The sequence below is a fragment of the Neoarthrinium moseri genome, assembly GCF_022829205.1.
Source record: "Neoarthrinium moseri strain CBS 164.80 chromosome Unknown scaffold89_Wmoseri_CBS_16480, whole genome shotgun sequence".
Classification (NCBI taxonomy): Eukaryota; Fungi; Ascomycota; class Sordariomycetes; order Amphisphaeriales; family Apiosporaceae; genus Neoarthrinium; species Neoarthrinium moseri.
The window spans coordinates 104,223-126,750 of record NW_026055203.1 but is presented as its reverse complement, the minus strand read 5'-3'; the positions used below and the strand labels follow the sequence as shown (position 1 = coordinate 126,750).

The 22,528-nt window shown below is 48.5% G+C and overlaps 7 protein-coding genes across 7 annotated transcripts; 2 read left to right on the top strand and 5 right to left on the bottom strand.

Moving 5' to 3' along the window:
• Positions 1-553: 553 nt before the first annotated feature.
• JN550_012593 (uncharacterized protein) lies at positions 554-2,427 on the bottom strand (the record flags this gene model as incomplete). Its single annotated transcript, XM_049311085.1, has 4 exons — positions 554-598; positions 652-750; positions 822-2,102; positions 2,164-2,427. The coding sequence occupies 4 exons, from the start codon at positions 2,425-2,427 to the stop codon at positions 554-556; spliced, it is 1,689 nt and encodes a 562-aa protein (XP_049165478.1).
• A 582-nt stretch (positions 2,428-3,009) lies between these two features.
• JN550_012592 (uncharacterized protein) lies at positions 3,010-3,984 on the bottom strand (the record flags this gene model as incomplete). The annotated part of the gene is made up of 1 exon (XM_049311084.1): positions 3,010-3,984. The coding sequence occupies one exon, from the start codon at positions 3,982-3,984 to the stop codon at positions 3,010-3,012; it is 975 nt and encodes a 324-aa protein (XP_049165477.1).
• Positions 3,985-5,411: 1,427 nt separating this feature from the next.
• Positions 5,412-6,871, bottom strand: JN550_012591 (uncharacterized protein; the record flags this gene model as incomplete). Its single annotated transcript, XM_049311083.1, has 3 exons — positions 5,412-6,570; positions 6,622-6,794; positions 6,851-6,871. 3 exons carry the CDS (start codon positions 6,869-6,871, stop codon positions 5,412-5,414), a joined length of 1,353 nt encoding a protein of 450 aa, XP_049165476.1.
• A 1,174-nt stretch (positions 6,872-8,045) lies between these two features.
• JN550_012590 (uncharacterized protein) lies at positions 8,046-9,557 on the top strand (the record flags this gene model as incomplete). The annotated part of the gene is made up of 4 exons (XM_049311082.1): positions 8,046-8,061; positions 8,114-8,508; positions 8,562-8,835; positions 8,893-9,557. 4 exons carry the CDS (start codon positions 8,046-8,048, stop codon positions 9,555-9,557), a joined length of 1,350 nt encoding a protein of 449 aa, XP_049165475.1.
• Positions 9,558-10,017: 460 nt separating this feature from the next.
• On the bottom strand, positions 10,018-10,809 carry JN550_012589 (uncharacterized protein; the record flags this gene model as incomplete). Its single annotated transcript, XM_049311081.1, has 1 exon — positions 10,018-10,809. The coding sequence occupies one exon, from the start codon at positions 10,807-10,809 to the stop codon at positions 10,018-10,020; it is 792 nt and encodes a 263-aa protein (XP_049165474.1).
• Positions 10,810-12,719: 1,910 nt separating this feature from the next.
• Positions 12,720-13,899, bottom strand: JN550_012588 (uncharacterized protein; the record flags this gene model as incomplete). Its single annotated transcript, XM_049311080.1, has 2 exons — positions 12,720-13,674; positions 13,736-13,899. The coding sequence occupies 2 exons, from the start codon at positions 13,897-13,899 to the stop codon at positions 12,720-12,722; spliced, it is 1,119 nt and encodes a 372-aa protein (XP_049165473.1).
• A 5,512-nt stretch (positions 13,900-19,411) lies between these two features.
• Positions 19,412-22,096, top strand: JN550_012587 (uncharacterized protein; the record flags this gene model as incomplete). Its single annotated transcript, XM_049311079.1, has 4 exons — positions 19,412-19,445; positions 19,519-19,737; positions 19,794-19,869; positions 19,918-22,096. The coding sequence occupies 4 exons, from the start codon at positions 19,412-19,414 to the stop codon at positions 22,094-22,096; spliced, it is 2,508 nt and encodes an 835-aa protein (XP_049165472.1).
• Between the last annotated feature and the right edge of the window lie 432 nt (positions 22,097-22,528).

Genomic DNA, 22,528 nt, shown 5'->3' with positions numbered 1-22,528 from the left:
ATACAATAATGGATGGTACTGTCGATTTGGCCCCGAAGCGATGAACCATTATATAAGTCTCTATGTTACCATATTTCCTCCTTCCGAGATGCGTCACGGTCTTGCGGGAGACAAAAGGCCATTATCACTTTTGGGGTGTAAGTCTGATGTTAGAGTAGCCTGAAAATCTACTCGAACAGATGGCAGCCCCAAGCCTTTGCGTATGGAGTGATACAAAATGAGTGTATTGAATAAAAAGAAAGATACAGAATCTCCCTGCCCGTTTGACGGGCTTAGGAGAGAACGTTTGTAGGCCCAACTTGTCTAACACGACCCTATGGCTGCGTTACAGGTGCCGTTAGACACTCCGTGGCGTATGATGTAGTACCGGTACCTACTGGTAAGTCACTACTGAAAGGAGAACCACTTGAGGCCACCAGCTTCACCTGACGGCTTACCATCACAAGATAACTGGTTTAAGAGTTTATGTCCTAGTTATAAGAATGATTTTAAAACACGTTCTCTATAGCGCCACTGTTACGTGCCCATTGTCCTCCTCATTATCTACATGGTATTATGCGGATGCGTGCTTGCTATGTCGTCGAATCCTCTCCCCAAACTGCGGCACAATCAGAGATGAAATATGATTCAGGGGGATATCTATCGACTTACCTTGTAGAAGACAAAGGGCACTGGGATGAACAATACCGAAATCCCACCCAGAAGAGAGTTACCCGGACCCACACCAAGATTATCAAAGAGAACCTGGGCCTGTTGGCGCATTATTTATTAGCGACATATTATAATAGGTGCATAGCATTGCTACCACTGATGAAACTTACGAAAAGAGGAAAAGTCGCCCCAAAAAGTGCTCGAAACAAGGCCGCCCCGGCGAAGATTGACGCGGCGTATTTTGGATAGATCATTCCGAGGTAGGTGTAGAGTGTGTTGAACAATGTTACAACACCAATAGCGAACGTGCCAGAACCAATGACGGGAACTATCCAGTGGATACTAGATCGTGACGTCCATCCGAACCAGAAGAGGCAGAGGGGGAGTGACCAGCAGCCGACAAACGTTGGTAAAAGCATGAGTTCGGGTTTGAAAGCCTTTGTTCCCATCTTCGGGACCAAACTCCACTTCATCCATAGCATATAAACAGGCAAGCTAATCAGGGTGAAAACCAAGATCGCCAGGAAAACAAGTCCTTGTTGCTGAGTGGTAAAATGATAAATATTCCCAAAAACGAGAGGGAATGATTCGAACCATATGAAAAGCACACCATAAAGAAGACCGGCGTATAGATTCATCAACAGAACGACAGGCTCGAATAGTGTAAGTGTAAAAGCTCGCATGAGGAGGAGCGCGTCGTCTCTCGCTGTGTGGTGTGCGGAGTCGGCCTCCGATCGACTTATCAAATGGCGACCGCTGGCCTTGCTAAGTCGCGCGGCTCTTTTATAAAGAATGGTGTCTGCGCTTGTCTCTGGGAGGAAGAAAAACATGATGACCAGTACCAAGCAACATAAAAATGTGAATGCCCAGATGGTCCACCGCCAGCCCATGGCGGGTGCAAGATAGCCACCGATGAGCGGCCCGAAGACAGGACCTAAAACGCCGGCCGATGCCCAAATGCAAATCAAGAAGGGTACCTGCGTGGGCGGATAGATATCATTGATAGTACCGCCACCTGTCGACAGGCACGGGCTGCCACAGAAGCCTGTCACCCATCTGAAAATGAGGAAAACCACGACATTGGGTGCCAAGCCGACCGGCAATTGGAAGAGTATGAATGCGAGAAGCGTATAGAAGAAAATTCCACTGCGGCCAAGTCTTGGAATCTCGGACAATGGGGACCAAAGCATGGGACCAAAGCCGTAACCTCTGAGAGCCAACATGGGCAGGAAGTTAACAAAATGTACCAAAGGCGGGGAATGAGTGCTTTCTGCGTACATAGTGAAGAGGGACAACCCCAAAATAGCGACTTCCTCGCTGACCTGGAATTCTTCCATGAGGTTGTGCTCGCCGGGTGTGTATATTGAGCTTGCGATGTAGACAGCAAAGTTGAGTATACACATTTGAAATGCAATCAGGTGTTTCAAAGCTCGGGGCCAATGCTGGGGATTCTGGGCGAGTGGAATAGGGCACATTAGCAAGACATACAGTAGTCGTGCAAAGAGTACTTACCTCAGGATCGTCGGGCCCATACCAGCCTACAATGAGATTTCCATGATTGCCCTGGGATATTGGGCTTAGTCGCGCCCCATTGGCCGCCCCGGTGCCTTGCAATGTGTTGCTGGCATTGCCGCTGGGTTCGGGATAGGTGTCATCTTGCTGCACTGCCTTTTCCCATAAACTTAGATCAATCTCATCGGGATATTTGAAGACCCTGCGGCTTGAGAGCAAGCGCATCAGCTGGCCGAAGACGGTGCTCTGTAAGTGAAGCGCCATGCCGACTGATCGGAGGCTGCAAAGGACGGAAGCGCGTGCGGTGTAATAACGGACATAGGCAGGCCTCACGCAAGTAATTAAGGGCAAGATAAGTGATCAATATGATGAGCTGGGTATTACAACCATTGGACAGGGCGACTGGACTTAACCAACGCCAAGACGCAAAGCCCGATAAGTTAACATTTTCAACTCTGTGCCTGAAATGAAGCGGAAGGAGTGGGCATGGCAATAGACCGACAACAAAACAATAACCAGGGCCACCGGGCTGAGACAACGGACTTAAGCACTGCCAAGATACAAAGGCCGAAAATACCTGACTCAACTGCCGCAGCAACAAAAGCAACCATTGGTAACAGGGTGCATTGTGGAGCCGGCATCGCATGATGATCATCAGGGAACAGATGCCCTGTCATAGTAGATAGTAGCTACGGGAGTACCGATTTCAGTGCTCTATAGACCGCTACATAGACACCCAGCGCGGGATGCCCACCATGTACAGGTAGTACAGGGCAAAGTTAATAACCTTAGGAGGTGCTCCAAGTTGCAATTCACCAGTGAGCCCGCAAGCGGCCGCCCCACTAACTACTCAACGCCACCATCCCACTGTCCATACAAGGCCATCACACTCTCCCCCAAGCCCATTTCGTAGTGGTTCGCAGTCTGGTCTTCGCTCAGCTCGATGAACCGTCGTATGTTTGCCTGCTGCACCGGGCCTTGTTCGATGTCGTAGAAGGCCTCAAAGTCGAGCTGGAATGCGTCGTTGGGCGGGTTCAGGAAGCTGAGCACGGACTTGGTTTGGTTCAGCGCGACGCGCGGGAATAATGCGATGCGCTGGGCGAGTTCGAGAACCGAGTTCTTGAGCGCCTGCGAATTGTCGTAGTACTTATTAAAGATGCCCAGTGCCTCACCCGTAGGCCCAGTGAAGGACTTGGCCGCCAGCAGGTATTCCATGGCCTTGGCCTTGCCGAGGATGGAGCCCATATACGTCTGCCCTCCTCCTCCAGCGACGAGGCCTAGAGCTTCCTCAAAGGAACCAGTGCGCGCACGTGGTCCAACGAATCGCATATCCATCTGCGCAGCGATCTCGTTCCCAGCACCGAATGCGCGACCGTCAATCTCGGCGATAAAGATTGTCGAGGTGATGTTCTGGAGCAATTGGGTGAATTTGATGTAATCGGCACCCAGCTGCTTCTTTTCATCCGTGATAGGGGTCTTCAGTGTCCTCATGTCGATGTGGCCCAACCAAAAGTTAGGGTTTGACGAGTCGAAGATCACGACCTTGGGCGTGTCCTCTGTCACCGTCTCAAGGGGGATCAAGAAGTCCAACAAGTCATCTGTAAATCGCCGGTCGACGAAGTTTACTGGCCCATTATTGATCGTGGCCCGCGTAATGTTAGGAGACGGGTAGGTGAATGTCAAAGTTCCGTGAGTTGATACCTGCGCATGAGGCTCTTGGCACCAGACGGCTCGCTGTTGAATTAGCGATTGAAATGCTGGCGAGGACAGCGACAGCAATTGCGTCGCCACAGCGTTGAGTGAATTACAGAGCATATGCATTGCGACAGATGACACCTGGTTGCATAAGGAAATAGTGGAATAGTCGGGTGCCTAGATACTGATCTGTACGTATCAAGAATGCAAGCTACTCGTACCTGCTCCAAAGGCTCCTCACTACATAACTACCATATATAAATCCCAGACTAACCCCAGACTCCGGTTGACTCGTCTCAGCACATGGACTGCATACAGCCATGTTCCAAAAAGCAATTGTAGAATATGTCGAGGGAATAAGAATCGTAGTTAGCTTCCAAGGCCGCTATACCATTGAGCTCGCTAAGCACCGTACGCATGAAGAACAAGTGCGCAGAGCGGAATGCTCTGAGCTCGATGGCACCGTAAGGCTCAACCGGCTGACGCCCAGCGTCATTCTTCCAACTGTTACCGTCGCATCGCCTGCAGTCAGAGACTGTCAGACGCTATGGCTCCACTTTGCAGGCCAGTCAGTGACAGCAGCTGACGCTGCAGCCAAGAGGGGACGTTAAGAAATTGACGAACGAGTAGTGCACTGGCCAGTCATATACAACCAATTCTTCCCTGGTCCTCTTGGCAGGCTAAAAAAGAACCCACAAGCAGATAATACAATATTCCAGGGTATAGTACTAAGACGCGAATGCTATGCACCCAACACCCGCTAAATTCTGACAACCAGCCAATAGCAAAGAATGCTTAGAAGGTTTAACTTGCCCATTTCCATTCAAAGTACTTTCAAAGTCCTGGAAGGTAGATCAGTTGAATTGGACGCTGTGAACTTGGGTACGTTGCATGACCGCGTTAGATCCCTTAGTTACTCGCTGTGGCCCCCACCCCCCTCGCAGTGTGGGCAAACATGGGTTGCACTCCATAAGCAAAAAACCCGCATTCGTCAGAAACTACAGGACTTCGTGTAAGCCCATGGAGGGAATATCTAGAGCTAGTGACTAGATACACTATGTAAGACTCGATCGGCACGCGGCTTAGCCGTTAGGAACACCAGCACGCCCGATAGTCGCGAACAAAAGTGATTAGGGAAGGCAATGCAACTGCCGAGTTCCGAGTATATGCCACTGATCTGATTATAGCGGAGAATGTAGTTAAGGGCGGTGCAAGATGTGGGGAGGTATCGCTTCCGTTTAGCCCTGAGCGCAGGTTTGAACAGTGTGTCGAAGACTCAAGTACAATATCTTGTTTCAAGGACAAAAGCAGCCCGAAGCTTTACTTCCGCAGACAGACTTTTTCACCATAAAGAGTCGTGTCGCATAATGCGACAGATATAGATCAAACAGAAGTAAACTTCATTGTTTCAAATAGATACGAAAATATATGGATTACATGCAACTGCCTATGAATGAACACGCCCATCGGACCCATGCCCACCATCTTTGTACACTTGCTCAGATTGTAGCCTATTTCCAACCTGTTGTAGTTCATTATTTTGTGGCTCGTATCTAAGCGCCATTCAAATCACTGGCGGTTGACAGATTGTATCTATGTGCTGCAATGACCGGGATGGTCATTAGACTTACAGCAAGCGCCATAGATACCCCGCCAAAGGTTTGTGCCAGCACGAAATTGGCATTTGCCACGTCAACCAGGGCACCAGCGACTGGGGCCCCAATCAGAACCCCCAAAGCGGCTGTCGCCCAGCTCATACCCAGCCGTGCACCGATGACACCTAGACTTGGACTGAGCGTGGGGTGTGCGACACTGGCCGCTGGCGCCGTGACAAGGACTCCAGACAGAAATCCCCAAGCCACTGTCCACATTATCATTCCATCCACCGTTTTGACAGCTATCCAGCTAAACAACAGCACGACGCCTATAATCTCCCACAATATGAGTGTTTGGATAGGAGTGACGCGGCCTCCAAGCAGGTAGGGCAATGTTCTCCCAAAGAACGAGGCCGCGTTGCTGATTGTGAGGAGGTCGAAAGCGAAAGCAGGCCCCGTTTTGAGTTTGACGACGGCAAATGTCGTGAGATAAAAGAGAGGAATGTAGTATGCTAGGAACTGAAAGAAAAGGGCGATGACAAATACCCCAAAATACGGCTCGTTAAAAGCGCGAGGCTCCAAGACAATCCTTGCTGTGGGTGACCTTACGCCGGGCTTACGGCACAGTATCACCAGTGTTGGAATGGAAACCAAGAGGCACACAGTGGCTATGAGTCGCACCGTAGTGGGAAAGCCAAGCTCAGGGGTGAGCCTGCGGAACATGAGAGGGAAAACTATCCCACCAATGCTTGCCCCCGTGGAAGCGCAACCGAGGGCGAATGGCCTTCGGCTTGAGAACTTGGATGAGATGACGGCAAAGGCAGGAATGTTGATCGCACCGGCGCCCAGTCCGACGCAGAACCCTTGTGCTAGCAATACCTGGTAGTACTGAGTAGATATAGATAGCATGAACATGCCATAAACGATCATTAAATGGCCAGTAATAACGATGGCTCTGAGATAGCCGCGGTCAGTCAAAGGGCCTGTGACGACTCCGGTGATGGTAATGAAGGTCGCTTGAACACTTCCTACCCATGACAAAGTCGAAGAAGAAACCCCAGGGAAAAGAACTGTCCGGTAATGCTCCAGAAATACTCCGAAGGTGCTGGAAATGCCCCTTCAGTCATGTTAGCACTGACGAACACTATGCATCGCGTTTTCTACTCACCAGGAGTTCATGAAGATGAAGAAGCCCGCTAAGACGACTAGCCAAGCCTCGAGGCCTCCATCTGGAGGGGCTTCAGGTTTGTAGGTATTCTGGCCAAGCAAAGGCTGGCGTTCTATCGTGCCGCCACTCGTTTGGGGTGATTCGTGAGGATCTTCAGACACACTGGGATTCGGCTTGTACACGTGCATCAGTAACGGTCGCCTGAGAAAGGTAGTAATTATTGACCCACTGGAAATCGAACGCCAGACATTTTGAGCTTCCGACCGTCAAACGTATGTACGAGTTCCCCGAAATAGAATACTTCCAATTTCAGATACAAGGGCTGAACCCTTTTTTATGTTCGATTCGATCCGTTGTCAAGATCAGCCCAGGATCAACCCCTGGCGACTACCCTCGTCTAGTATTTAGATACCCAGGTAGCCAGGTAGCAGCGGTGCGGGTGCTCCCGTGATACCAAAATTTCCGACAAGGTATGTCTGACTGCAGCTGAAAAGATGGCGCGTCTTAGCTGTCAGTGCATTATCCAGCCCAGTGCTTGGCAAAGGCCGTTCCCCAGGGGGGTCAGTCTTTCGAAACAGGCCTGACATGCGTTCTCAGTGCAACGGATCCATTGGTGACCGGTGTCGTTACTTACTTGCATTAGGACAATTTTGCCACATGTAAGCCTAGCTAGAGTCTACGCAACATTGCCTTGCGCTATTCGACAGCCAACCCGCTGCCAGGGGCTCTGAGGCGGAGATAAGGCCGGACATGGAAATAAGATGATTCACAAGGGCACAATAGGGGGCGTTGTAGGTAGAAAGCCGTGAGTCGATTTCTCAATTGCCGAGGAGCTACTTATGATGCTATGGCATTACACATACTGTATTATCATTTACACAGTACAGGTGGCGGTTTGACATGTCTTTAGCAGCGTTTCCGCTTTTCATTAACAATCTTTATCATCAACAACATTGGAAATCTGTCATCGACTGACAATTTCAGCCATGGCATTAAGTTTTCTACTCTCGATTTTGACTTCACAAGTGCTCTTTGATACAATCGGATTTGCGTTGTCTGGCATAGCACTATGGGTACGTGCAGTGGCGCCCGCCATGAAGATCTACACAATGGCAACAACGAGATATTCATCCCAATTCCATCTCAAGACAGCTCTGACGGACATAGTTGGCCTATGTTACTGTGTATCGACTATTCTTCCACCCCTACCGAAAATTCCCGGGGCCGCTCAGCGCCAAACTGAGCGGCTTACCAGTATTATATCATGCGTGGAGAGGCGACTTCCATCATTATGTTTACCGCCTACATGTCAAATACGGTAAGTTTGATTTATCACTTGTGATATTTGGCGGGTTTATTAATATCGCCCACGATCTTTAGGAGAGAAAGTTCGCTACTCGCCTAACAAGCTGTCCATCAACAAAATGGAGGCCCTTAATGGTAGGACAAAGGGTACAAGTTACGCGGTAATATGAAGACTAACATAGACCAGAGGTTTACGGATTCAACAAGAATGTGTCCAAACCAGAAGAGTTCTACGCATCGTTTCGGGTAAACCCACATGCACGGAACGTATTCAATACCGCAGACAAGGAAGAACATCGAAGGAAGCGACGCATCATGAGTAAAGCATTCTCTGCAAAAGCTCTCCCACACTATGCGCCTTTCATCTCTTCCAAAGTGGACGAGGTGTCGGTAAAATTCAATGGTGGTGAGTTCCCTTCCACCGTGGGACATTGGAGAACCTTCAATATGGCTGATGAGATCAACTATCTCATGCTGGACATAATGGGCGGTCTCTGTTTTGGTGAGGCTTTTGGCTTTATCGCTGGCCGGGGCACAGATATGATGAAGAACGTCCATGCGCGCGCTATCCGAATTTACATGGTCAGACACCCTCATATTATCATTTCTGCTTATGGGTTCTTACGTAACAACAGACAGGCCAGGAGCCTCTTCTCAAACGCTTTTCTCTGGACAGGCTTTTCTTCCCGCGTCTGTTCCACGCTACAAATACGTTAGGACAGTACACCCGATACTACACTGAGAAGCGCATCCAGAGTCGCGAGAATATCGAGCTTGATAAGGAAGCGGTCGAGGAGCGAGGCTACGAAGATATCCTTGCCCACCTCCTGAACAATAAGGACGATGAGACTGGGGCAGTTTATAGCCCTGACGAGTTACTTGGCGAGGCAACTCTCCTTATGATGGCTGGTGAGTGTTTCAGATCCATGCAGTGTGCATCCAAGTCAGCTGAAATTTTGGCTGTAGGGTCCGACACATCGACTACTGCAATCAACACCGCATTGTTCTATCTCACCAATCATCCACGAATTCTTCGTAAGTTATCGAGCGAACTTTTCAAGACCTTCCCCAAGCTGGAGGACATACACCCAAACACAGCAGAGAACTGCAAGTACTTGAGGGCCTGCCTAGATGAAGCAATGAGGCTATGTCCATCTGTGCCATCCAGCATCCCACGCGTGGTTGACGAGGGTGGGATAACGGTGACAGGCGAGGAGATCCCCGTGGGATTCTGGGTTTCGGTGCCTCACTTCACCATCTTTCGCAATGCCAAGTATTTCGACCGACCCCATGACTACATTCCCGAGCGATGGACAGCGGACGAGCAGACGGGATACACTCCTGAAGACGTCAAGCTCGCTCAAACAGTATTCCATCCTTTTTCTCTTGGCCCACGACATTGTATTGCGCGTAATCTGGCCTTGCGCGAGATGACATTTGCTCTGGCGCGCATCTTGTACCTCTTCGATGTGGAGCCAGTGCCTAACAGTGGGCGTTGGATGGGTGACCTGCCCGGCATTGACACCACCAACAGCCACTTCATCCACGAGCAATGGGACGTGTTCACATCATTGGAGAAGGGTCCTTATTTGAGGATAATGGCGAAAAACGGTATTGAGCGCCACCTATGATTCAAAGCTGTCAAAGTCTGGTTTGCAGCACATCGATAGGCTTAGTAGGTTATTGGAGACGTGTCGATCCTTTCTGAAGCACCATTCACGATCGAGCGAAAACCGCCAGCACATATAACGTCTCTGCCTCGTGCAGTATAGGTTCATCATCCACATGGCGATTTCAACATGCTATGTACTCTCTATTTATGGCAGGCGAATAAATATCATGACATCCATAGGCACATATAGCAATGCAAATTAGTATCCTCAGTCTATATGCTAAGAATCTCGATCTATATCCATATTACTCCCAACTCTGTTGCTTAAACAGAGGTCGAAGTTTCTTCATGGAAGTATTTGAGGCAAAAAGAAAGAAAAGGCGCCGAACAAGTGACGCCATTGAACCTCGACGGGATAGATTTCAAAGATACGTATGTTATGGAGTGTGAATACGTGCTATATCAGCACAATTATCTACTTAATCGCTCTCCTCTACGTATATCACAACCACCTTTGTTATCCTCGCGCCAATGTTATTTGCAGTATCCTGCTCGCAGCCTTCTTCCTCTTCGGTATAGTGATCAATGTGAGATCCTAGCCCGTTTGCTTGGTCTCTCAGGTAGGACTGAGATGCCACAGAAACTGATGGAGTCAATGGAGCTACATGGCCTCTGGTTGGGGTTGGCATGAAAAGGTCCGAGTCGAATCCACGTTGGTGTGATATGTCCGAGTTCATGCTGGACTCATGATTGTGGGAGAAATTTTGTGGCGACATCTCGTAGGTGGAAAGCCGGTGGCTCTGCTCTGTCGAGCCAGCTGCATTGCAAGTCTGTGGGTGGTGGGCGCTGCCGTCCATGCAGCTCGCGCAGCGCATAGCACAACTTCCGGTTGCAGGTGAATCCCGCCGCCGGCTCTGGGGGCTATGAGCTAACCCTTGTGCTGATGGCCTCAAACTGTTCGCCAAGCCCGCTGAAACTGGGATATGCTGATGATCACCCGAATCTAGCCTTCTGTGGTATTGAGGGTGCGACGAGAATGATGATACGGAGCCCCTCAGCGATCCTTGCTCGAAGCGTTCCGTGGGCGTGGCCTGTGAACTTGTGCGGTGTTGACCGAGGGTAGTGCGTCGATTCAATTGGAGACCTGATCTGTCACCTCCGGAATTTTCCGCCCCGGCTTCATCGTTGCTCAAAGTGCCTGCAGTGCCCCTTTCCCATTGAGGGGTGATGAACACCGGGTGCCGAAGATCCGCCCCTGTAAAGTCTCCCATGCCAGCTTACGAAAGATGATTTGCACTCTGGTCCGAGCCCGGCGGTGCCGTCAAGAAACGAACAAGACGACAAGCGATAGAAGGGAAGCGGGAGACAGAGCGAGAGATGGAACACCAGCATCAGCCAAATCAATTACTGTTCATTATCTCAACTAAACTCCAGGGTGTACTACGGAATTTGTCATCGACCATTAGCCAGTAACTAGCTTCTGCCTCACGCTTGTGTGTCATGTAGATTAGAGAGGTGAGTTGCTCTTATTTATTATCAGCTAATTTCCCCTACGCTTCAACAGCTGTGGCTGCTGAACATGATTTGTCATATGGCCTGATTATATGGTCGCCCAAGGACTCTAGGTCTGTAGAGAGATTATTTTATGGGCTTAAATGTTGCATAGCATGCATTTTGGCTGACTGGAGAAATCCCATGCTCCACGTAATAACTAAGGATTCCCGGGCTGTCAGAAATAAGGCCTAACAGAGATACATAGGACAGGAGCAGAGCAAAACAAGGGAGGCCTGGACATTCGCGTGGTAAGCGCCGTATTTGCGTCATCATGGCCCATATATCCTTGTAAGAAGTGCGAGGACGATAAGCAAAAGCGCAGTCAATTTGAAATGTATTCTTCACAAAAAGTAATAAAAGAATAAAGGGCTTTACAAGCACCACTTGTTATTGATTTGGGATACCGTAAAGTACGGAGGAGTTCTTTGGAAACTGGTCGCCCTTATCTCCTGGGCATGTTTCCCATCAGATGAATTCCATCATTGGAACGGGTGTGACGAGGGCATTCAATTCAGCGGTGTTGAAAGGAAGATATGTTACGTGACTTCGAGTCAGAGCAACCTGCATCCCCGCATTGTGAAGAAACTCGGCATGGTACGGTGAGCACTCCGTTCATGGATTATCAAGGTGACCCTTTGAACTGCATTACCGTAAGTTGCCTCAATGTACTCACGTCTGACGCAGCTTTTAGATCGTGTTGGGACATGAATGGAGTTACCACGGAGATAACAACCTGACTCCGTGATGCATAATTCGACGTAACCACAGCTACCCATGGCCTGACTGCATGCGACTAAACGACGCAGGGTAATATTTAACTCCTGAATGCATGTACACCGACTGGAGCAGTCACGGTATGATGGCTACCATCAAAGAATTGGCCGTGGAGGTAGGGCGGTTGTTATGCGCCCGCCATTTGAAGCGTATTGATGACCGTGCCGTTCCATATATGCGCTCAGTGGTGACAATAGTTCCAACTGGTCTGAACTTCTTGCCCACTGCTCATGACGGAGCATGAAAAGGAGGTCTAAGGCAATCTAATGGTAGATTCTCCACCTGTTGGGTTCGAATGACAGACGCCTAAAGCCTTTTCGGTACGAAATAGTCACTGGCGAGTCATACCTTGCTATGTGGAGGTATTTGTTGTGGGACAGGGTGGTTGGTCGAATAGCGCGCGCAATCTTTAGGTCTGTTTGGCCCCTGATCCAAGTGTTGAATAGCGTCCATCCACTTGGCATGGAAGGAGGCAGCTCTGAGTTCTGCCAATGAACGGCCTGCAACCAAACTCGCACCGTAAAATGCCACCTACATTGTGCTAATCGTCGCTCATACTGCATGTCAGGGGCCATTACAATGTAAACACATAATGATCAGTGGCACGTGCGAGTTTGTCACCGCAAACGATGTGTGACCCGTACATATGCCGCACAAGAGGCCAATCCTGAATATGAACTGTCTACAGCCGACCTCACATCTCTGATACTGCTACATAGCTCAGCAGCCTAAGCTACCAGTAGAAATGACATGCCTGTCAACTTCATAAGACTGCAATTTGCTCCTCTGGCATTCATCAATGAGAGGCAGCCTCCATACAAGACTACTCGAGTAAAACGTAGAAAAGAAACCATCAGAGTTCTTCATGTGCGTTTCTATCTTGATTCGGCCCGAATTTCCCCACAAGTTGATCAACCTTGTCAGTTATATCAACGAGCGTGGTGCTTTTAGTATTCGGGAACCCGGCGTCATCGTAAGGGAGTGACGACGATAAAGCGTACACCCTGTCAGCAGTTCCCAACTGGGCAGTGGACCAAATATCTGGAGATTGGCCGAACTCCGTCCGGATCATCCCAGCAAAATTGCTGCTCTTCCAACCGTCCACTGATGTGTACACGGTAATCATTCCATGGTTTGAGAATTTCCTGTCCACGACTAGGGAACACAGCGCGACATTGTCTTCGTATCTCCTTGGCGCAGTCACAGCGTCACATTCCATGACGTGTTCATCGAATTCCTTTGGGTGTCCTGTGGGCTTGGTGAAAGTAGCTAGTGAGGGGTTTGAACTCGAAAGATCGAAGATGACAAATCCTTGCGATATCGCATCGCCAACGACAAGCACATTTTCCCTTGTCATGAATGCGCCACCGAAGCCGTATGACTTATCGGTGACGGGGTCTGGACTGTAAAACTTGGTTGCCTTACCTTCCGGGTCAACCTTCAGGATGATGTTACCAAAAGATCCAAGAAAGTACACATTGCCATCTTCGTCCTCTGCCATGTCCTGGAATCCAGCAAATGGGGTGTTCGTCTCCCGTTTCTCTGCAGAGACTACAGCGCCCACATTGGTAGACCAAATGATTTCGTTGTTGAGAGGAGAATATTTCATCAGTCGAGAGGGTCCGGTAAGGTTCCCACCTATGGTCGGCCACCAGTTGTATCGTGAGCTAGCAGCCACGTAAATGGTCCCTGACGCATAGCCGAAGTCCACCCCACAAACGAAGTAGTCTGTATTGTGGCTCACCCCGGGAAGATTAATTTCCCTCGTGGTAGAAGTGTATGGATCGTGTTCGATCAGACTACCATTACTAAGAGAACTTGACCACGATGAGCATTGCTAGATAAAAAAGGTCTTAGCAGATTGCCTACCCGATATAAAACCTGCAATTCGAAGGTGCGAATTCAGCACTCTCAGGGAAGATGTTTGAGACATTCACGGTGACGTCGCCTGCCAGAGGTGGACAGGCCGGATATGTCTTGAACGCACAGATTCGACTCGCAAGAGTGACCAGGAAGTATATGCGGCTCTGCATATTGCCTCAAGTGATGATTTAGTAGAGAAGCTGAGCTGACTGGGTAATGAGAAGGCGGCGTAGAAGCGGATGGCCAGCGTGAGGTAGGGACAACATTAGGTGTCGTCTTAAATAAGGAACATGCAAAGCATCAAGAATCCGAGGGACGCATGAGCCTGGTGCACTTGAGTCTCTTAAGGCATGATGGTGGCAACTATCTGACAAATTACATGCGGCCATGATTAAGTCACCAAGCCACCTGTCTGACACTCTGACAGAGACCGAAGTCCAAAAGGACAATGACTAATCACTGACATTAACCGATCTATAGGGTAGCCATTGAGACAGTCGACAAAGTCTACATACTACTGCGAATCTCCACCTTATTACCATTACATGTAATGTTTCTGGGATGAGGCTGAGAAGCTACAACTCTTGACAGAGTTACAATGAAACAGTTATATTCGCGCCGACCTTCTTGTACCATTATCTATATATTACGTCACCCGTCCATGCGATAATCTCTCATCTGTTTTCCAATAGTCTAGCGATGAGCACACCACGTCGGGTGTTCCATACTCAGCCTAGCAACTTTCTTCCTATCAGCAGTGACCACACGACGAAAAAAACGCTGCCCCAGAAAGTCAGCAAAACGCGTGAGAAAGGGGCCAACACTTACTCAGGTCAGGCCCGGCCTCGCAATAGGCATTTGCCAGTGTTTCATCCTCCGAACCGGGTTCCATTGCCCAAGCTATAAACTTTGGGCTTCTCTTATCTTCCCTCTCAATGATTTGATAATCGACACGTCACATGAAAAGTGATATTCTTCGCCGAATTTCGCAAGGGAATCCAGGAGAGAGGGACCGTGTTCATTCCCGAAGAGCCCTGCGCGATCAACCCAGGGCTCATTACTTGGCTGTAGTGAAGCACAGAAGGTCTCTGGCAACCCAAGAAGTCGCTCGATGGGCTGGAGTTGATGTTCCGTCAAGCGTGCCAGGAGTATTCCAGGCGAGGTGTCTACTGGAGGTACCGGGACTCCTCCCAAGTGAATGTTTGGATGGGTGGTTCCGGTTGTGTTGCCAGTATGAGAGCTATCAGTCAAATGCTCCAACGCCTTGGAGAATATGTAGTTGAAAACCGAAATGATCTGAAGGTAACAAGACATGGAATCGAGAAGATAGGTCGTTCTTGGAAGCGCTACTGATAGCCCCAACGGTTCAATAGTGAAGACCGCTCCCTCGTTGCATGTTGCTGGCTGTAGCCCTTTCAAAAGCCCCCCAAATTGCGTTGAGGCTTCACAAATTTGGATCAAAGGATTCCACCCCGAACTGGCCGATTCTAGCCGGTGTGCTTGTGTATCCCCGGCATATACCACCTCAACATGGATAACGTCTCTAATATCCCATGTTCCAGTCCCCACTGATAGCACAAGTCTAGACAGCTCAAGATGCAACTGGGCTAGGGATACACCAGTGCTTTTGGTTTGCCATTGGACTGCATCAGCTATATGTGCGGATACGAGTAGATTAACGTCTAAGGTCATTGATTGAAAGAAAGGTGCTCCAGATTGCAGCAAGTCTCTTGAAGTAGACGCAGGTGCGATGAGACCGCCCTCATCAAATGGGGAGAGAGAATGTAAGGGCTCCAATCCCATTTCCCACATAAAGTCGGTCGTATCTTTCCCCAGGGCAATTTGCGTCTTGTCCTCTACGTCGAGGGGCATCGAAGTGAGAGGAAAGCAGCTTGACTGGGACGTGTGGTTTATTACCTTCCGACATCGCGGACGGCCTGATGTTTTTGGCGGGCTTGTGGTACATTTTAACTTTTGTTTTGAGCACCTAAAGCAACTTTCCGAAAGGTGCCCCTCGAGGCGAGTGCACTTGAGTTTCTGAGATCGACAGTGGTCGCAGGCTTGACGTTTTCCGCTGGTTCGGGTTCTTGCAACGCCGTCCCTATCCATTTGGCTCACGTACCAGGGCTTGAGTCGTCACAGGAAGGTGATGAAAGAACCTAATGGTTTGGGAGAGAGCAAAAATGCTGCTCCGAAGCAAAGGCACCCATCAGATCTATGCCTCTAAATCATTGACGATATATGTGTTGGCATTTCCTTAATCTACTACTACATGATCAAGTGTTGTCAGAGGGCTACACGTGTGATGTTTCCCTGACGCTCGTCCGCCACTTGGCCAGCATTGCGGCCAGCCCTTCCGCGAAGACCTCTGCGATCACCATTTTCCCCTGTGTCACTCTGATGTAAAACATCGCTTACCAAATCTGCGCTGGGTTACAAACAGGCATGGAATCCTCAAATATCTCATACGGACATGCTTCTACATAGTATGACAAGGACGCTGTCAACTTACCCGTCATGCCGAAATAAGCCCGACGAAATAAGCCCACTCTATCCCGGAAATCTCCAATAGTCAGAAATTGCGTCGATACCAGCTGATCCTATACGTAAGCGCAATGGAAGTCCTCTTATGCATAGTCATGAAAAATGCAGTCATGAAAAATGCATCGATCTGTGTGGCATTTCTGATTGAAGCGACCCCTATCCCGCTGACCACATTGCTTCTGGGCATGCCTTACGTAGCATTTTTCTGACTCGTTCAGGTCGTTTCCGGCCAACTCTGGCTATCTCGCTTACCACAATTGGCGAAATTAACATAATTTCATTCCCTGGTGCGCTAATTACAACTGTGATTTACGGTCCGAAGACAATCATCCAGTGGATTTGTGAGCAAGCCATGCTCAAGTTTAAATCCGCACTTCACGACAAGTGGTGAATAAAACGCCGCTTAATGATAACATGAAACAAAACAGAACAACGTAACAATACTCTAGTGTTATTTGAGGATCAAGTGAATCCTCTCTTGCCATCAACCATGAGCTTGCCCGAGTATGGTCATCGGTTGGTGCCAAGCATAATCGACGAGATTGCAGGCAGAGACCCGTTGCGTGAGGCATTCCAGATCCCAAATTCAGTGGATAATCCCGCAGAAGGCTGGAGAGTTGTCACATTCAAAGATTACGCGTCTGCCATAAACCGTTGTGCCCACTGGATCATTGAGACCCATGGACCAAGAAGTCATGAAAGTAAAGAATTCCCGACGATTGCCTACATCGGGCCGCAAGATGCAAGATACGTTATCTTGATGATAGCAGCAGTCAAAGCAGGCTACCAAGTGAGTTAAACACACGCCTACGCCTCCGTACCTGCAGTTTCCCCTGTTCTAAGAAGCAAATAGACTCTATTCATATCCCCCAGAAACTCCCAAGAAGGGCAATTGGGCCTTTTCGAAGCGACGCAATGCCGCATAATTGCGTACGCGGAGTCATTTCGTGACATCATTCAACCATGGATACTGGCCAGAGAAATGATAGCAGTCCAAGTTGCCCCTCTGGATGCATGGTTAGCTGGAGACGCACCAGACTTTGTCTATATAAAGTCCTTTGCCGAGGCTGAGTGGGACCCTCTGTGTGTTCTTCATAAGTCGGAGCACCCACATATGGGCCCCCCCTACATTTGGGCCCCCGGTAATTAATAGGTCTCAAAACTTAACACTACAACTCAACAATTATTATTAAATTAATTGACCTCTACCACGATACAGGATGTAATAGAACTAGTACTTTCACCGTCGCTCTCTTCATCTAAACTAGTCTCGACTTCACCGGTAGCGATTTGCGCTTTGTAGATGTCCTCGATGTTGGCGAACTTGGAATTTGGGCTCAATTCTACCTTTTTCCTCTTCCTTGGTCTGACCGCCTCAAGCCTTGCCTCCAGAGCCTCGATTTGCCGTTAATTGATAGCTAGTTGAATGTTCTTATCGTCGAATACCTTGTGAATCTTTTTAAAGAGTTGACGTTGTGTAATCGTGTGGTGATATATAGTGTTGAATTACCGTATTTGATCTACCAACTCTAAGGTCTTTTTAGGGGTCGATTACGTAACTTCAGAATCTACCATACACTGTATAGGCCTCGAATTTACCGTATTTTGATGTCCCGGAGCTACCTACGTGCCTCCAGGTATTATAGGAACTGAATTAACCAAATTGCGACTCATTAAAGGCTTGGTCACGCTAACGGGCCAAAGACCACTTACTTTCCAGCCACTTTTAATATTTTGGCCCGTTAAACCATCCAAACGGGCCCTACAATAGCAGCTAAGAAAGTTACGCTTACCGATTACCGTGTTATCTATTAATTAATTAAAGTATCCGAGGTATTTACGGTAGGCCGTCTTCAAGGCACTAAATACGGCTAAATCGAGAGGTTGGAGGACGTAAGAAGTATATAGAGGTAAGTATATAAACAGAATTCGATGGCTATAACACTGATATATGAATTCTATGGCTATATAGTTACCGTAACCATCCATAATTAAAAGACGGAAGTCTTTAGGGTTGTTAAATGTTATGTTCGGGATGAAGACCTTCTATAGCTATTCGATTACCGTAGGATTTAATATCTACCCATTATCAATTACCGTAAAATACTAGTCCTTATAATCCTTCAAATCGATAGGAAACCACTATTACTGGACCGATTTGCCTTTGAAAATGATTAATAGAGGGAGGGCACGACCGTGGGTAGAGATACATTCGATAAAGGAAATCCAAGCTCGTGAACCAGGCTGTTTCTTTCGAATTGAGCGTTTCTGGGTATTACCGAGGACCAATCCATTAGTCCTTACACCTTCTAAGAGTCCTACTTCGTTTATATTATAACGATTAGCTGGTTTGATAGTTTTAATTAGCGGGATATGGAGATGATTAAACCACGGCCGAATTACCTCGACGGTAGCACCATTAACACGTTTAGAATTAATGGGAATACTCCGTTGGGTCAATATATTAAGATTCCGGTGTAGGAAGCCTTATAGCCAGCGTTTCCCAAATAGTTAAGTGTCTCCTTGGGCGTAGAGGACACGCTCGGCAAATTCCCTAATTTGGGCGTGCGTTGGGGTAAGCCCTAAAGCGTCCTGGGCCAGTATCCACGTTGATAACCACTCTTCTTGACTTGGTAGAAGCCTCTACTGGTTCGCAAATACTTCTAATCTTGGTTGGTGACCTCGTATTCGATTCTGAAGTGTCGATTTGGGAATACCGAATTCCCGGGAGGATTCCTTAATCCCTACCTTATTGGCTATGGCAGCGATGGCTTTTTGGAGGTCTTGTTCAGAATACGACTTTATAGCTAGTAAATTAATATATACACGAAGTTTGAAGAGATTTGAAGAAGGTTTGGTTAAACAGTGAGGTAAATTGTTGTATGGTAGGAAAATCGGGTGGTTGGTGAATAGGGGGCCCAAATGCAGGGGGGGCCCATATATGGGTGCTCCGACTTACCAGTGGGAGCACCGGTATGCCGAAACCCGTTGTGGTAAGACAGGTACGCACGTTGGCTGACCTTGTATACATCTTCATTGTGAGAATGCTCAACTTACACCTAACAAGGGAATGATGGCCATCTGTGATTCCTACCATCTTATGCCGACTTGGCATGGCTACACTCACTGGGTCCCAGCATGGGCCACGAAATCCAGACGGCATTTCGTCCCTGTAAGTCTCATTCCTCATAGTAAACAAATAACTTAAGTCTCTGACGCCTTGGAGATGCCACTGTTTCATGCAGCGGCACTCTATGTTTTCGTATTTTACGTTATATATTGGAATACACCAATTGTCCTGGGGCTTAGCGGCCGCGCCCTCACATCAGACCTTGTTATGGAGTGCCTAGAACATCTCGACATAGACTGTGCAGTTATTCCTCCGTCCGTTCTTGAGGATATGAGCCAAAGCCAGAAACACATTTCAGCTCTGAGGAGACTGAAGTTGGTATCTTGGGGTGGTGGTATGTGATCTCTCGCGCTGCTTTCTTGGCTCCTCTCATTAACGTTCGTCCTGTAGGCCCACTTGCCCAGGAAGCTGGTGACACATTAGTCCAAAACGGTGTGGTCATCAATAACACACTCAACTCTACCGAGTACGTGCGATACCAATCCATGACCAACTATCGACTGATGGCTTTTAGATTTGCCCCATTCCCCGTCTATTACCAACCTAGGCTGGAACTATGGCAATATTTTATTGTCAATCCAGATCTCCTCGGTGCTGAATGGCGTGAGGTAGATGGCAGCTTCGAACTGGTAGTGACCCGGAAAGAGAAGCACCCAGGACTTCAAGGGTTCTTCTACACCTTTCCTTATGTAAATGAGTTCAGCACTGGGGATCTTTTCAAACCCCATCCCACGATTCCTCATCATTGGATTCACCACGGCCGTAGTGATACGGTGATAGTATTCTCAAATGGCGAGAAGCTGAACCCTGTCACCATTGAGGACGCTGTTCGACGTCATCCGGCAGTGAATGACGCCCTGGTTGTAGGCTCAAACAGATTACAACCTGCTCTACTCCTGGAACCTTTGACACCGCGCAATCTAGGAAAGGATACACAAGACTTGATTGAAAACGTATGGCACCTTGTCGACGGGGTCAACCAGCACACAGTCCGACATGGTCGTATTGAACGTAGCCACATCGCCATTAGCAAACCCAACAAACCATTCCAGAGAAGCGGCAAAGGAACCATCCAGCGTACTGAAACCCTTAAAGTCTATGAAATGGAAATTGACCAACTCTACAAAGACGCCGAGAGACATTATCTCGGCAGGGCGGATCAACTTGACTTGTCGTCGGAGGAGTCACTCATCGCTTCCTTTCGTCGCATCGTTGAGGCATGCACAAACGGGCTTAAGATTGATCCAGAGAAGGATTTCTTTCAAAGTGGTATCGACTCGCTTCAAGTGATAAACATGTCTCGACGAATTCGCGCTGGCCTCTCCGCATCCGGGTTTACCATTGGCTCCAATCAATTGGGGCCCAGAGTTATATATGCCAACCCTACGTTGAGGAATCTGGCACAGCTTGTTCTGCAAATGACTAGGAGTTCCAGTCGCGAAGGCCATCTCATAGATCAGCCTGACGACGAAGACAATCAAGAGGTTGAGGCCATGCAAAAATTGCATGCTCGATATAGCCAAAATGTAACGAAGGCCAAGCCTGGAAGACCCCCATCTCTCGCACAAAATCAGACAGTACTCTTGACTGGCTCGACAGGTATGTTGGGCTCCTATCTGCTGGATTCGTTGGCATGGAGCCCTACTGTCAAAAAGGTTGTATGCCTCAATCGAGCCCAAGACGGGGGAGCTCGACAACAGGCAGACAGTATGCAAAGCCGCGGACTTTCAGAGGTCTATAACACAAAGGCAGCTTTTTTCCACGCAGACCTGGCCGAGGCGAACCTAGGTTTGCCGCTAGATATCTATGAGGATCTCCAACAAGAAGTTGACTGTATCATCCATTCCGCATGGCCGGTGAACCTCAACCTCCATGTGAACGCGTTCGAGCCACAGATACAAGGAGTCCGACGAATCGCTGATTTCTCTGCTACGGCAAAAAAACGGATGAGAGTCATATTCATTTCCTCGGTCTCCACTGCTGACCGCTGGAACACGGAACGGAACGGACCAGTGCCCGAAACACAATTGCAAGACTGGCATCTACCCAGCAACGGATACGGCCGCAGCAAGATGGTGGCGAGTTTGATCCTGGACGATGCAGCCATTGCTGGTGACTTCTTGTCGGCAACAGTTCGCGTCGGGCAGGTTGCCGGCTCCGAAAATGAAAATTCAACTGCGGAGTGGAACCGTCGCGAGTGGTTTCCAAACTTGATATCAAGCAGCTTGTATCTGTCTGCACTACCCAAGCATCTTGGTCGACTTGACCGTGTGGACTGGATGCCGGCTGAGCGCATTGCTCAAATATTGGTCGATATTGCGGGAGTATCTGGTAACACATCCACTGCAACGGACTTTTCGAATGGATACTTCCATGGTGTTAACCCAGCTACTACTACGTGGGCGCACCTTGTTCCAGCCGTCCACCAGTTTTACTCTGATCGAATCAGGGAACTGATCAGTTTTGAAGACTGGCTAGAAAGGTTAGAGCAAAGCGCAACTGAGGGTGATGACACCAACACTGGTCTCAGACTCCTGGATACATACCGAGCTGCGGCCTCTACTGGCATGGACGCTGCGCCGGTCATATTTGACATGTCTCGTACGACCACGATCAGTCCAACAATGAAGAACTCCCAGCCTATCTCAAAGGAGATGCTACTCCGTTGGTGTGCCCAATGGAACTTTAGCTAGTCTAGATTTGATGGCCACCTGGCCTGCTTAGCACTTCAACTTTGTGGTTATCGAAGGGATAGCCGGAAGTGGTGGAGAACAAAGCCGGTATTGCACGACTGGCTAGAATGAACGGTAGTTTCATATGCTTATGAATAAAAAGTCACCTTGCAAGCAAATACGAAAATTTATCAAGCATGTTTTGCTCGTAGTTCCATAATTATGTGTTTTAATCATATATAGCCATGTTCCTACTGTCGTCGACAGATTGGATACTTGCGGCTGAGCATCATTCGCAAAGCCTACACCAGTTTTATTGACCGGCCTGCGAGTCTTTTCCTTCTTATTTTTAATAGCTGCTAAACCTGGAACCATTTCCATTTTTTCTTCTCAAGTTCTCATATATCGAAGAAATTGTCAAGATATGGGGGACGATATAGATGGAATGGATTG